Source organism: Thermobia domestica, chromosome 3 (genome assembly GCF_964235325.1).
Source record: "Thermobia domestica chromosome 3, izTheDome1.hap1.1, whole genome shotgun sequence".
Lineage (NCBI taxonomy): Eukaryota > Metazoa > Arthropoda > Insecta > Zygentoma > Lepismatidae > Thermobia > Thermobia domestica.
The window spans coordinates 89,731,732-89,746,666 of NC_137456.1; the positions used below are offsets into that span (position 1 = coordinate 89,731,732).

General features: G+C 35.3%; 1 protein-coding gene across 1 annotated transcript in view; it reads left to right on the plus strand.

Annotated features, from left to right (window-relative positions):
• Positions 1-8,473, plus strand: part of LOC145681862 (kelch-like protein 12) — a 60,156-nt gene extending 51,683 nt beyond the window's left edge. The window contains exon 13 of the mRNA XM_081753470.1: positions 6,666-8,473. Coding sequence (XP_081609596.1) covers positions 6,666-6,698 — 33 coding nt within the window. The 3' untranslated portion in view covers positions 6,699-8,473. The remainder of the gene's footprint in view (positions 1-6,665) is intronic.
• The last annotated feature ends 6,462 nt before the right edge of the window (positions 8,474-14,935 follow it).

The window sequence follows — 14,935 nt, forward strand, 5'->3', positions numbered from 1 at the left end:
TTTACTAAAGAAAGAAGTCCTGTGATTTTATTGTGCGTAAGTAGACACACAGTATTTTGTGGTAAATAAGAATTCGTAATTTTGTTGTAAAAATGTGCGTAAAGCGGGATAAAATCGGTGAATAAAAGTCCAATATAAGAATACTATTTTCCTTGGCAATTACAAGTAGTTACCTTTAATTTCACCTTAATTTCCACTCATCAGTTATCATGACATAAGCTCATGCTTGAATATATTAAACAATATATGAGTTTTTTTTAAAAAATAACAGTAAGCATCCTCATTGAATAAAAGAATCATTTAAAGAGAAAAAAAAAAACACTGAAAACAATAATAGAAAAGAAAATAACTTTAATGTTTACAGTTTACTTATACAAATAACACGTAAGTATTGTTTCAGTGTTTTCTGGTGTTAAATTGGTTCTTTTGTCGGTAAGTATGTCATTGTAAGAAGAGAGATCCCTGTCCACATCAACATTCGAAACTGATATGTACATTAGTTGGAGACACTTTCCAGCGATTTCTGAATGCTCATCTAGCATAACCCGCAACACTCCTTCCACACTATCCACTTCATCAGTAGATACCGTTTGGAGCTCATTCTGTAACTGCATGTAAAATTTCAAGATTTATGATGGTTTGTTTTCTCAAAAATGGAAATTTTCATCATATTGCCAGAAAACTTACCTTCAGGTTTTACATGAAATAATGTCAATATCGTAAAGATCTCACCAGCTGGATTCTTTTTAAGCATGTCAACCAGTTTGTCGCTGCTGACGGTGCAAATTCCTCAATATTCTTCTTTGTCTTTTTTTGCAATATTCAGACTCCTCCACTGATATTTGTCTTTTCGCACCATTTTCACAAATCAACAACCTCTTATTTTTGTGATTTTCGCTTTCATTGTGCTTTACACACGAATCACGTCGCTTCCAGTCTACTCTAATATTACAAAATTTATGCATAACTATTTTTTTGACATGCATCAAAAACGTAGTAACCATTATATTTAAATTCTTCTGCTCTATCAAAACATTGTGATTTTCGGCATTGTACCGGTTGCTTTGCCGTTCAAAAATACACGAGGCAAATTTGGGACCACACTCATTGCAGCCAAGAAAATAGACAAACTGAGAGAGGGCTAGCGCCAAACATCTGGCAGTCCTATTTCATTGTGGTAGACAAATGACGAACTAGTAGCGTTTACTCACGGTCAAGTATGCAATAGGGAGAAATAATGGTAATGAATAAATCGTCACTTTTGCGTAAATTTCGTGGAATATCGAGAGTTGTTGCAAATTTCGCTAATCCGACAGTATTTCGCGTTTAATCGCGAGCGTTATATGGCCTAACAAATAGTGAAAAAAAATATATTTTAGGTACTCAACATTTTCATACAAAACTGATACATTTCGCGTTTTCACATGTCACCAACAAGTCGTGTCTCTACCCATGCGAAAGATGCGGCAGCATCGGGCGCCGGCCACGAAAATATTAGCTAACCAGCCTGTAGGTAACAACAGCCAAAAGCAACATAGTAAAAAGAACGCCGTAACATCTGTATATGACTTGTCCGACATAAGTAAATGTAGTACAAATGAAGAAACATATACTACAAGTGGAAGCAAAGAATTGAGCTCCATAAATAAAAGTGAAAAAAAAAAAAAAAAGTGAACAGTGAATCCAATAAAATTATGGAAGTAAGTGCAAGTTTAAATACAAATTATCCTAGTTGAAAAAAAGTGCAATGAGAAATACAAATAACACTATTAACAACAGAAAATTGGATGGCATGAGTGCAAGTGATAAAAGCAGTGCCAATAATGAAGAAGAGAAAACTGCCAGTGGCAGATCAAATTCTGAAAATGGATATGAAAATGGTAATGCAAGCAAAAACAAGAACGATAACTGAGTGTGGAAGTGCTAATGAAAATAATAAGAATAGAAAACGGAGTGATTACAATGCAACCATACCTTAACTCCGTCAAACGCAAACAGCATTACCTCCCAAGTAGAATTTACAAAGGCAACTAAGCCTACCCGAAAAATAACGGAATAAAGATTTCGCATGCGACAACACTAAGAGAGATTTTAAGGTAGAAAATATACAGGTTCCTACTGTAGTTAACACAAGTCAAAAACCTAAAATAAAAAGAGACGACGACAACATAATTAAGGTTAAATTATCCTCCATTGTAAATAGTAACAAAACTGTGCTACTGGAGGTACTTATAATGTACAAGAATTAAAAGATAAAACTATATTCTCAATCAGTACTTAGCAGAAAACTCTGTAAGGGAGCACTGGTTGTCACAAAATGAACTCGATTATTACAGTATTGAAGTTTATAAGCTAGTGAATAGTTGCAGTTGGTTATATCATTATACGTATATAGGTCACCGAATAGGGACACTAAGATATTCCTAAACAACCTGGAAAGGTTATTCACGCATCTAGATAATAAGAAATGCTACAAAATAATAATAGATGATGATGTGACTACAGATGAAAGAAGTGACACTGATTTTGTAAATTTGTTAAAACAGTTATATTAATGAAAGGAGGAAACAACCGATTTGAATATATAAGAAATCACAACCGTCAAAATGTGTCCTCAATATATGGACACTGGATTGTCCAAGCACAGCAGCTAGGCTCGTACAAGCCGTGTGGTCTGAGTGAGGAGAGCACCGATTGCAGGAGAGAGTGTTGGCTGTTCTGGGAAGCGGACTGGGTGGCGTAGTGGTTACGGCACGGTATACCGGAGATCCCGGGTTCGAGTCCCGTTTTCACCCTTTATAAGTTATTAAGTTATTATTGTAGTCTGTGTTACAAACTACAGACCTGCTAGGCAAGGACGTAGCCAGAGTTCTGAGTTTGCGGGGGCCATATTTGCAAATGAAATAATATATATATATATAATGTGTGTGTGTATTATATTGTGTACTCACGATAATTCGATGAATCGGGTGGCGCGGCAACCGCGGATAATCAACACGAAAAGATCGTATGGAGAACTCACCAATAAATTGTTTTAAATTAAACTTTAACTACTCTTTCGGGGGTTAGAAGAGAAAAGTGAACCTCTCCTACGAAATGCGATAATGAAACAATAATTTAAAAACTATGTATTAATAGTGTTGTTTACTTATGCAAGGACATCCAACTAGAACATTAAGAAACGCAATACTTCATATAAATACTTTTTGATAAATGTATACAGGGTGTTTCAAAACAGCACCGACAACATTTGGTAGGTGATTCCTGACACCAAGATAAGACAAAAAGTACAGACCAACCTGGGTGCACAATGCTTTCTTCCGGAGTTATAGGCTGTCGAAAACATTAAAAAAAAAAAAAAAAAAAAAAAAAAAACCCTTTGAAGGTCCATAGCTCCAATACTATGGGACCTACCGTAGTCGGGTCAAGACTTCACTTAGGAACTACTATATGCCGAAGTTTCAGAATTCTGTGGTACTTCCACAACAATTCTTATAGATGTAGTTCGTGAGTACTTCAGATTATATGCACGTAGCCAAACTCCCTCTATAAAAATTGCTGTGGAAGTATCGCAAGCTTCTGAAACTTGGATATTTGGTTAGGGCACATACTAGTTCCTATGTGAAGTATTGACCCAACTACGGTAGGTCGCATAGTATTGGAGCTATGGACCTTTAAAGTTCATTTTTTCATGTTTTCGGCAGCCTATAACTTCGAAAGGAAGTATTTGTGCATCCAGGTTGGTCTATACTTTTTTTTTTTTTTTTTTTTGTCTTGGTGTCAGGAATCACCTCCCAACGTTATCGACGTTGTTTTGAAACACTCTGTATATACTGTACATTTTTGCTTTGTACCTTTATATATTTTGTAGCTTGAGAAATAGTTACAAATAATATAGTAAGTAATAGGTAACAGGTAATGCATTAACTACCCTAAAAAAGTGACATGACTTTCATGAGGTTATCTAAACTGAACACACAAGCTCTCAAGACTTACATTTTTGCGTTAAAATGTAATATTCTACATAGTTAAAGAAACATTATAGCCTATAATAGACTAATAAACTTCAATATAATTTTACTGACTATCGTGTAAATTTAGTAAGCATTAACAAACTTTAACATCTATTAAAGATCTTGAGTTCCTTCATATACATTTTTATTGTTCACAAAATCGTTAACGTCTTCCGTGCGTCTCAAACATATGAATATTAAAGAGGCCTACAATACTTGAACGTCCGTAAGCATAAAAAGTCTAATCAACGAAGCACATATAAAATAATAATTGGTAAAATATTGGTCTAATATTACACCACCACTTTTTATGCTGTTCTTGTATCCATCTGAGAAGGTTCTGCCACATTGCATTTACAAATTACTTGCTGGACACAAACTGTAGCGCATCTGCGACGACTTGCTGAATAGGCCTACGTCAATAATTTTATTTTTTCAAGCTTAGAGGCTATCTCTTGTTCTATTTCAAGTGCGGCTAATGCTGATGTTCTGTCCTGACCAGACTTACAACGAAGATATGACTTGATCATTGGCATATTTAGGGGGGCTCCGGGCTTAAGCCCTCCCCCGAAATTTTATTTACTATATTAAAGTAAATGACATATCTTGCAGAATTTTCATATTTCCAGGACTAAAGGTAGCAAAGCCCCCGAAACAAAATCGTAAATACGCCACTGGATTTGAGAGTCTTATGCACGCTGAAGAACACTCACAAGGAGCTTATAACACAGGTAGCGTCAAGACTATTTCCAGCAAATTCGTAATTTTGGGCGAAAATTGCCTTGGGCAGAACAGCTCGCAGGTCCGAGATATTTGTAATTTCTTTCTCCGTAAGAGATTCTACGTAATTTTTACAATAACGAATTCATATTCAGGAAAATCTATTTCGAATTGCGTAGCAAACTCTTCCATTGCATCCTTAATCAAGAACAGTTTTGTTTTAGGATGACATGCTTGAATGCCACCAACCACAGATATATTTTCCTTGCAGAATTTTCTGACAAACTCGTTCACAATGTTGTCATCATTCTCCTAAATTTTCGTAAATAACTATAAGGATGGTTCTAAATTTTCCAAATAAGTACAGATAACGATCACTAAAGTTCATAATTGACTGTTTAAGAACATGTAGGCCCTAATTGATATATCACGTGAGTACCTATCCATTTCAAAAAATATCACATATTTCAAAATAACGGCGGAGGTTCCTGATTTATTTTGCCAATTTTTCTCTTGTCAATATGTGAAACTACCACTGTTTGAATTGTCTATATTTCTCTATTTTTAAAAAAAAACTTTTTCTTAGAAGTACGAATAATTTCAGTTTACTATGGATAATTTTTTTCATTTATTGTCGGATTAAAACCATTTGTAACATAATTTTAAATAAATATTTGAGGGGGCCAAACCAAGATTGAGGGGCGGTGCCCCCCGTGCCCCTCCCTAGCTACGTCCTTGCTGCTAGGGGAACTGCTGGTTTAGACAATATATTTACCAACATGAATAGCATCGAAATAAGTACTGAAGTTGTCTCTTTCCCGTTTTCTGATCACCACTCAGTAGGAACAACAGTGGAGAGAGATATGAATATTGTGTATGGAAATAATCTCGGTGGCTTAAAGTTAATTAAAACAAGGCCAGCATGATCATTGACGTCTTTAAAGATTGAAGAACAATTCAGCAAGTGAATGAGCTACGAGGTGAATGCAATTTTTAAAGAGTAACTTCAGGTATTGATCTTTTTCTTCCTATTGAGATAATTTTGTGGATGCGTTGGGGACATGAAAATGTTATCGCTCATGTAAGGTATCATTTGAAGTGGTTTCAGCTGCACTGTTTGTGGAGGCATTGCTAAAGGGTTCTGAAGTTTGAAAGTTATTGTTACATAGTGGCTATTAAAAATTTCAGCAGTGCCATGAGGATTTTCTTTACTGCTATGTACACTACTACCTGTTTCCTGTCCTATAATCTATTTATTCTAAGCGTTTTATATTTTAGTTTTATTTATTTTATTACTAATATAACCCTTTTTGTCCTCTTTTATAACTCTCTTGTAGATTTTTTATTCATTTTTGATATGGTTACCCCATGTTACCCATTTCTATGTTTGTTTTTGGCCTATTTAAAATTATTTAAAAGAGAATGCAGTTTCAAATGATAACTTGAAGTTTCTAGTAAGTGTATTACTCATATCATCAACTGATAAATTTGTAATGTCATTTGGTGGTGGTAGAAGATAGTCATATTCTAGCAAGTAAATAAAATATTTAATGTTACTTTTAGAGAATTTTCTCTTACGGCGTTAATTTGAGAGTTTTTAGTTACGTAATCTCCAGTGGTATTAATCATTTTACTAAGGTGCCTGTAGTAAGACAGAAAATAGAAACAAGAACACTTATGCTAGAGACTGTTTTTGTTTCTGTCATTTTTGTTTTGTTGATGATAAGTTTTTCTTCAAAGGCATACACGTCACTTAACCTCAGACACTCACACAGTAGATAAACGCAGATAGGGTTTGAAAATAGGTAATTATACGACAAACAGACTTAGAGAATAGAACATGTGGAAATTTACATACTATATGTTGTTAAAGTGTCATTTTAACCAATGTTGTTATTTATTCACTCTTAAGTGCCATAATTTTTCTTGCAGGTAAAGAAAATTCCTCTGAAGGAGAAGTCTTGACGTTATTTTGAACAGCAATATTTGGAAAATGCGTGTTTGCTCAGAATGTTCAGTTATTTCGTGTAAAAGAAGCATAGTTTGTGAACAAAGATCTGCATTTGAAGAACCATACCTCATTTCATCGGTTGGATTTCGTAGAAGTGTTCCAGTTCGTACATTTTGGCTTTTGTTGATGCTAATCATGAAGTATTTGTTAACGTGATTAACTTCCCAGTGTAGTACTGGTATCGTGTGAATGTACTGAATGTTTTTTCTACTAAAGACATTGATATTGATTCGAAAGAAGCTTTTTTTTAAAAAATTATTTTTTAAGTGGATAATGTGTTGGCCATTTTGCGAATACTTAATTTATTGTTTACGTAAAACAGAGTTGTGTATCGTAGCTGTAATCAAATTTTCGTATTAAATGTTAACATGAAGAAAACTGTTAAATTAAAAATAATACATTATCTAAACAGACGCTTATCCATTGTTTACAGATCTGACGTCAGTCATTTTTACAGATATTGATGCAGATACTCTTATTAAGAATTTTTGGTTCAGCCGACGAATTCGTGGATTCCGTACCTGCGATTGGTCCATCTCGAGATCTGGTAACATGAACATAGTTTGTTTCAGCCAGTGCTTTACTTCTAATTTCAGAAAAATCTCAGTCGCTAGATATTTTACCGTGTAATCCTTAGGTAGGATTAAACGACAGGTGTCATCTGGACTAATTAATTCATTATGCAATTTTATCATTTCCTCGATCACATATCTTTCAAATTGTCGGAAAGAACAGTGTATTATTTGTAACTTTCTATTATCAGGCTTTCTGCTTGTCATGTTGTAGAACGAGGAAATTCTGTTAACGATAAGTTCGTGTTAGAGGTTCACTTGACCCTTTGCGTTAACTCCATAGCATTCAGTTATCTTCTTTGCTATGGTATACCACTAGCTAGCATAGTTCTTTCAGAACTACCAATCCAATTGGCGATTACGTTAATGTTAATTAAGAAATTGTCGGCTGTCATATGGTGCAGTTATTATTTTGAGGAGGAACAGTGTAAGATGCTCCTTTGTCCATTTGTCGATCTGCTTTCTATTATTGTGCGTGAAACCTTCGCGTATAATACAGCTCTCTATGGGTAACAAATATGAACATCATCTTATATTTTTAATTACTATATTAGAAACTGTTCGTCTATTTAAGTTTGTTTATAATTTTCAAATGAATGTTTTCATCTAGTCCTTTGTTATAATGAAACCTTTTATACACTTCTATTATGATATTTGATTCCCAAAAATTACAGAAATGTATTCTTTGTACCTATGTTCCATATTACAGAATTAATATTCCTTATTCCAAAACAAACATATATTGTATAAATGGAATATTTCATGGTACATAGGTAGCTTTTAGCTCTTATTTTGCGAATGCTTTTCTGCAATGTTCAGTTTTTTTTTTTTTTTTTTACTACATATATTATTTTTAGTAATGACGTAGTTCATAATAATGTAAGAATCAACAGATGAAAATAGCTACGTTTTAGTCTATTTTGTTTAGATACGTTGCTCAACATCGTTAATTAGTCAAACAGTCATTATACATGTTAAGCTTAGTTCTGTTGAGACTGACCTTCATGCATTTTAAATTTCACTGTTGTACATAATGTATAAAGCGAAATAAAATTTTGCCTCGTAATTCAGTAGCTTATTTAAACTGTATTCAGAACAATTTGTATAGTATTCTAAGTGCAGCTTTTTCTTAAAAAATAAATTTATGTTTCAATGTTCTTATTGTTTTTAAATTATAAATGCAGATAGATATTGAATATTTAATAAAAGTGTTTGTAGTGTTTTTGAAGGTTTATAATTTTCTTAATAATACATACTAATTTTGATGACTGTCTAAAGAGGTCACATTTGGTCGGGGGTTCCAGGTTCGATCCACGGTCAGGCGAGTGTGTTGTGGATAACATCTTGTCTGTTGGTTTTCTCGGGGTTTCGTCCTACGTTCACATTGCATCATCATAATCATCCGTCTTTTTCCTCCACAATGCATAACAATGAGTTGTAAAACTAGAAATTCCATTTTTTTCATCAATCGACACAGGAAAAGCAAAAATGTTAATCTCGATTAATTTACACTACACTTTACACATAAATGACTTTAACTGCTACATGTTTAGCTTTAGCATGAAAAGTGTTCAAAGCAGTCCGGTCGACTTTACAATCTCGATGAACACACCAGGATAGAGAAGTGCAAAAAACACATTCCTGATAGCCGTTGGTCACACGTCAAATAGTAGTTCAGCACCCTGTTAAATAGTGAGCTCAAGTTGTATGTCCCCTTGTTCAGGACGAAAAGTTGCTAGGTTATGTTAAAGTTTGTGTTGTTGTGTCAATGATGTGTGTATTTTTTAAATTCCTGTCTCCTATACCTTGTTTAACCAACCGTTATTTTTAGCGTACCAAAATTATATGTCATTTTGCGTAGGTCAGATAAGACTTTTCGGTAATGCGGGGATCAACTGAAGATATACTACGATCCGGACACCTGATTTGTGCAACCATCATAGAAAACATCTCTCGCGTTAGGATCCTGTACACGGAAGACAGAGATCGTACTACTGACGATATATGTAAGTTTACAGGACTCTCTCATGGGACGATCGAAAGAATTCCGACAGATCAGTTAAAGTATGTATTGTGCAGATTCCGACAAATCAGTTAATGTAGAGTTCCTCAATGGCTGGAGAAGAGAATGCCTTCCACATGACAATTGCGAGGAAATCTTTGCTGATCTTGTTCCAAAGGAACAGATGATCACTAGGTAACAGGATTTTGATACGTATCTCACATTTGTTAAGAAGAGAGTAGGTCTAAAACGACTGAAGGCAGCGAACAACGCAAGTAATAAAAAAATAAATAAATAAAATAAAATAAATTTGTTAACATCCATAATAATTTCCATCAGTATTATTATATATGTGCTTTATGCTTTGTTTTTGTTGTATTTCTTTCCTCCTTTTCTTTCATTGAATATTTTGTTATGAACAACGCACTCTGTACGTGAACTACAAAAAGAAAGGAAATTAACATATGCAAACATTACTAACATGTTGAACTAAACAGGATAATTTGTGTCCACCACGACCGGAAACTGTATTAGGTATTGTGTACCGGAAGTTACCAATTTTGTACCGATCACTTTGTTTCATCAAGACATGTTGCATGATATATGGGTTGGATATATATGTAGTCGCTGAATATATCCCACCCCCCGGGAAGTAAATTAGATATCGTGTACGAGACGTGAGTGACCGAAATTGACCAATTCCAGTAGAAATCGCTGATAGTACTCCAGGCCCGGACACTGTATTCTTCCCGTAACAGTTATATAGGATGTGTCCTCAGACAACCTGCTTTACAGTCTTAATAATTTTCTCTCTTTTTGCATAATTTATTCATATGTTCACTTAAATTCATTTCAACTATATTTCTTCCGAATTGACTGTATTTCAACTACCAGTACATCAATTCATTTTTGGTGCCACAATGGCTCAATTGTACAGGGCTTGTCTCTGGCTCGATCCCAGATCAAATGAGTTCGTGGTGGATAACACCATGTCCGCGTTTTACTCGGGTTCTTACGTTTTCACCTACACTCCACATTCCACCGATTCTTTCTTAATCACTCACTTTCATAAATCATCCGTCTCTTCCAGCCTACAGGGTTTTATCGTGGGACGTCAAATTAAAGATTTCGTTTAATATTTGTATCAATACCTGTCTTAAATTTTATATTCGTTGGGAAATATTAGCTTCTCTAACATTTAAAAATAGGGGTTACAGAAGGTTGGTCCGCATTTATGGAAACGAAGTGGAACGCCCAAGAGGGGCGCAAGAATCGCACAGACAGTAAGCACAGCAGAACAATCAGAAACCAGTTGTGTGGAGAATTCGATAGCAGCAAGTGAAGTGCTCCGAGTGTAAAATGCCTCCAAAAATTACCCAATTCTGGGAGGGGTACATTATCGCTCTTTCCGACATCAGGTACAGCTACAGTGCAATTGTGAAACAGTGTTTGTCCAAGGGTTTCATCGTTTCCAAGAAGGGTATTGCCAATGTACTCAAATGCAACAAAAATGCACAGCCAGAGGAAGTGGGTGTGCGCACAGTGGCACGAAAACAACACCTCCGTCCCAAACGTACAATGGGTGATTAGACAAGTGCAGAAGTTGGTGACTCAGGAGAATCCGCCGTATAAAGAGACATCGCCAGGGGTGTTAGAAGATCCAAATCAACTGTGCAAAGGATAATCATCCAGGATTTACGCCGGCAAGTGAAGCATAAGCCATGTGTTCACACACTTACAGCCAAACACATCCGGGAACGCAGGATCCATTGCAAACGGCTCTACGAACGGTATTTAGAGGGTGATAAATGGAAATATGTGGTCACGTTAGACGAGGCTTGGATCTATTTGTCAAACGTGCGGATTCGAGCCATTTACTATCATCCAAAGAATGCCAAGGATCATGCCCATTGGGTCCGCACGTGCCGCGAAAGTTTTCCCCGTGGCTTCATAGGGGTTGCAGGGTTTTGCCATAAAGGGAAACTTCCCGTGCATAGAGTTGCACGAAATGTGAAAATTAATACAGCATACTATCAAGTTCATAACACAGCGTACTACACGTTCTGGAGTCATTATATCGGCAGCATATTCCGTCGTTGTATGGTGCTGAGGTGTCAAAAGTCTTCATTCATGAAGACAAAGCAGCCAGGCAGCCACACGGCTCGAACAACTGTGGCATACATAGCCCGCAAAGCGCGTGAAACTGGAATCCATGCTATCCCATATTCAAACATCCCTGTCAAGCGTCCCGACGCTGCACCAATGGACTTTCGTGCTTTCGAGTGTTTGAAGCGAGCGATTTCCTTACGTCGCCCACGCACATTGACTGGCTTGTGGAAAGTTTGCAAGAAGGAGTGGTCCAAACTTGATCAGATTTCTCTGAACAGAAGCCTACTCCAATGGAAACTTCGGTGTCAGGCTATAGTTTATAGTCAGGGTCGTCATATGGAGCACAACCGCTGGTGGAAATACGCTTTACGCCCTAGCGTAAGGGAATCGTTTTCATAAATGTGGACCAACCTTCTGCATTGCCCCATTTATAGTAGAAATTTTCGTTAGTTTTATATGAATTATCGTATATTTGTAATCAAAGGGAGATTACTAGATTCCATTGCTGTCAAATACATTAAGTGTAGTTGTATGGCTTGTGATAAACGATGTTCGTTTTGTAATTAACAGAAAATAGGCATTAAACAATTAAAATTAACAGTGAATAAATAAAACTAATTTTATAGGTTACGTATCAGCGAAAAAACAATAATAAATGAAATACAGTGTCTTGTCTATACTCAGAGGTATTTCCCATACCTCACTTTCTTTATACAGTTCTTTACGCAAGTCTTGCATGATAGTGAAAAAAGATTTAGATAGGACCTATAAAAATGTTATGAAATTTGTTGTATTGTTTTTCTTGGTTTCTAATTTCTGAGCTACGTTGACTTTAACATTATGAATTTATCTTTCTCTAATTTTTCACGTTTGTTGTTATATATATACAGTGAAACCTCTCAATAGCGGACACCAATGGGACATGAAGTTTCGTCCGTTATAGAGAGGTTACAGAAATTTAATTTCTTATAAGGATAATTGTATGCAGTGATATACAGTGAATACATTATGTATGGGCGTAAATACGTAAAATTCAATATGAAAATAGTCTTATTTAGTACACATTTGAATTACTGGGAGGAATGAAGGAGGAATTCATTTCTATTAAATCATAGCCTATTATTACTGGGCAATATTTAACGAAAAAGGCATGTTTTTTCCTCTACAACGGTAATAAAACTCATTAGCAAGTGTCCTTTAAAAATCCTCAGTACGATTGCAGAAGAAACATGTGTGTATGTGTGTTTGTGTACTGGCGCTGCATCTTCCTTAACAGAATGGATGAAAAGGCAAGCTATTGGGGGTGCATATATTTATTGACCCAGGCCCAATCACAAAGAATATTCTTTTAGAGAAAATGAAAATGAAGCCGGAAAACTCCAACCCAGACTTGTTCCAGTACCATGAGTAAAAGAAAAATGTTTCTTTTCCAAAAAACTAAGAGAGGTAACATTGCTCCTTGAAAATGTTATTGTAAAACAAACAATGTTTGTTTTGTTATCTATGAAGTTGTCGGTAAATATGCAAGGTCCAGACGAAAAGGATTAAATTTGTTAGGGAAGGGAAGATCTTTCGCACAGAATTCCTGACCTTACGACTAACCCTGCATGAGTGTTATTGCTTATTGAAAATTTTCTAGGATTTCCGCCAGAAAGCAGTTTATTGCGGAAAAAATTTCAAGTTCAGCTGTTCTGTTTGATGGTTCACCAGGTCTGGACTCACGAGAGATACATTTATGGGGAAAAGACTTTTCTGTATACTGTAATATATCGCAGAACCGAGAACAATTCCTGTCCGTTATGAAGAGGTTATTCAAACGTTTGGGGGGGGAAAGGATTGTCCGCGTCCGTATCTGAGTGTGTCCGTAAAAGGGAGGGTTTTGTTCCGTAAGAGAACATATATTTTTGCCGGGACAAAAAATCTGTCCGTGTTATAGAGGTGTCCGTTAAGGGAGGTTTCACTGTATTTACTTTATGGTTATTTTGATTTACCTTTTATATCTTCTGAAAAGTCTTGGTATTAATGGAAAATCTGACGTGACACGTTGTATTGGTTCATGAAGTTTGAGTTTAGTGTAGCTTCAGGTGAAATTTGTGACACTGCTTGTTTAATCAAAGCCGTATCAAACTTTTTCACAAGTTTATAACAATCTATACTATTATTTATTTTATATAAATAGTAAAAGTGACTCACTTATCAATGCTCAGGCCAAACTATTATAGTTAAAAACGTGTGTCACGGAAATAAGGAATACAACAGGATATTCTGAAATACATATTCTAAGGGGAGAGTATAGGGGGTTCAATTTTTATTTATTTATTTATTTATTTATTCGCCACAAAAAGAGCATCTCACGAATCCCTGAAGTGTAATGAGTTTTCACATAACTGAACACATGTTTAAGACAGTGATTTATCTACACACACACCCCAGCACCCGCTAAAAGTTTCGGACACCCCCCAGAAATAAATTCCTTACACTCTCCTAACGAGGAGGGTGAAATATTAAGAAGATTCATTCTCGTTCTGCCTAAAGCCCTCCAGGACTTTGTAGAAAGTATTTTAAATGATCTTATCTTTAGACCGAACGGGAATTCTCGTTCTGCCTAATCTTTGGAGACGGAATTCTATGCGAGGAAGAAATTTTTAGGGAAATACAGCACCGAAAAGCTTGAGTCCTAGTATGTTTGTATGCAGATCGGAACTAATGTATAAAATGACTGTAGTAACGAGAGCGGGAACTAAGTCCAAGCGGTCAAAATGCAAGGAAAATTCAGACGAGGACATAATTCAAGGGACAAAATCACAGGAGTGCATACCCTATATGATTATTTTTTCCCTTCAATTGTCATATATTCTAAAATGTTATCTGTTTTCTTTCAACTGAAATATTTTTTTATTTCTTTTAAAATGCTGAAAACTCAATAAAACGTAAAAATGTTTATAATAAAAGGGCAGATTAACTTTTAATTACTTTTACACATACCCATATTAGAAGTTCTGGGTATTCCTATTTATTATACCTTTAATACATTTGAAATACGTTTAGCATATTACAGTAAGACCATTCATTTTAATTACGAAAAGTAACTGTGATGCTATTGAATTTTTAAAAAGTTGTTCTTGTGTGGTAGCATATAACAGTCTTTTATTTTGAGTAATGTATGTTTATTTTAATTCTGAAATACTGATCAAGATTTTTCTTTAGCAAAGGTCAAAATGTGAAATACATATTTATTATAACAGTCTTAAGTCTTTTATTGGGTTTTCATTATTATTTTTAATGTTATTTCCGTAAAGTGAAGAATTTCAAATAACATTTTAGATGCATAAGGAAAAAATAATCAATAGTTATAATAAATAGTTGAAGAAGAAATAATCATTCTTTTATTAATCTGCGCAGGGATGTAGCCAGCAGGTTTGTGTAGGGGGGCCCGTCGTTTTTAGGGGGGGCCAGCTACAATGTACAAAGCCAAAAAAATGTGTTGCTGCTAGTGTTTTTGAGGCCT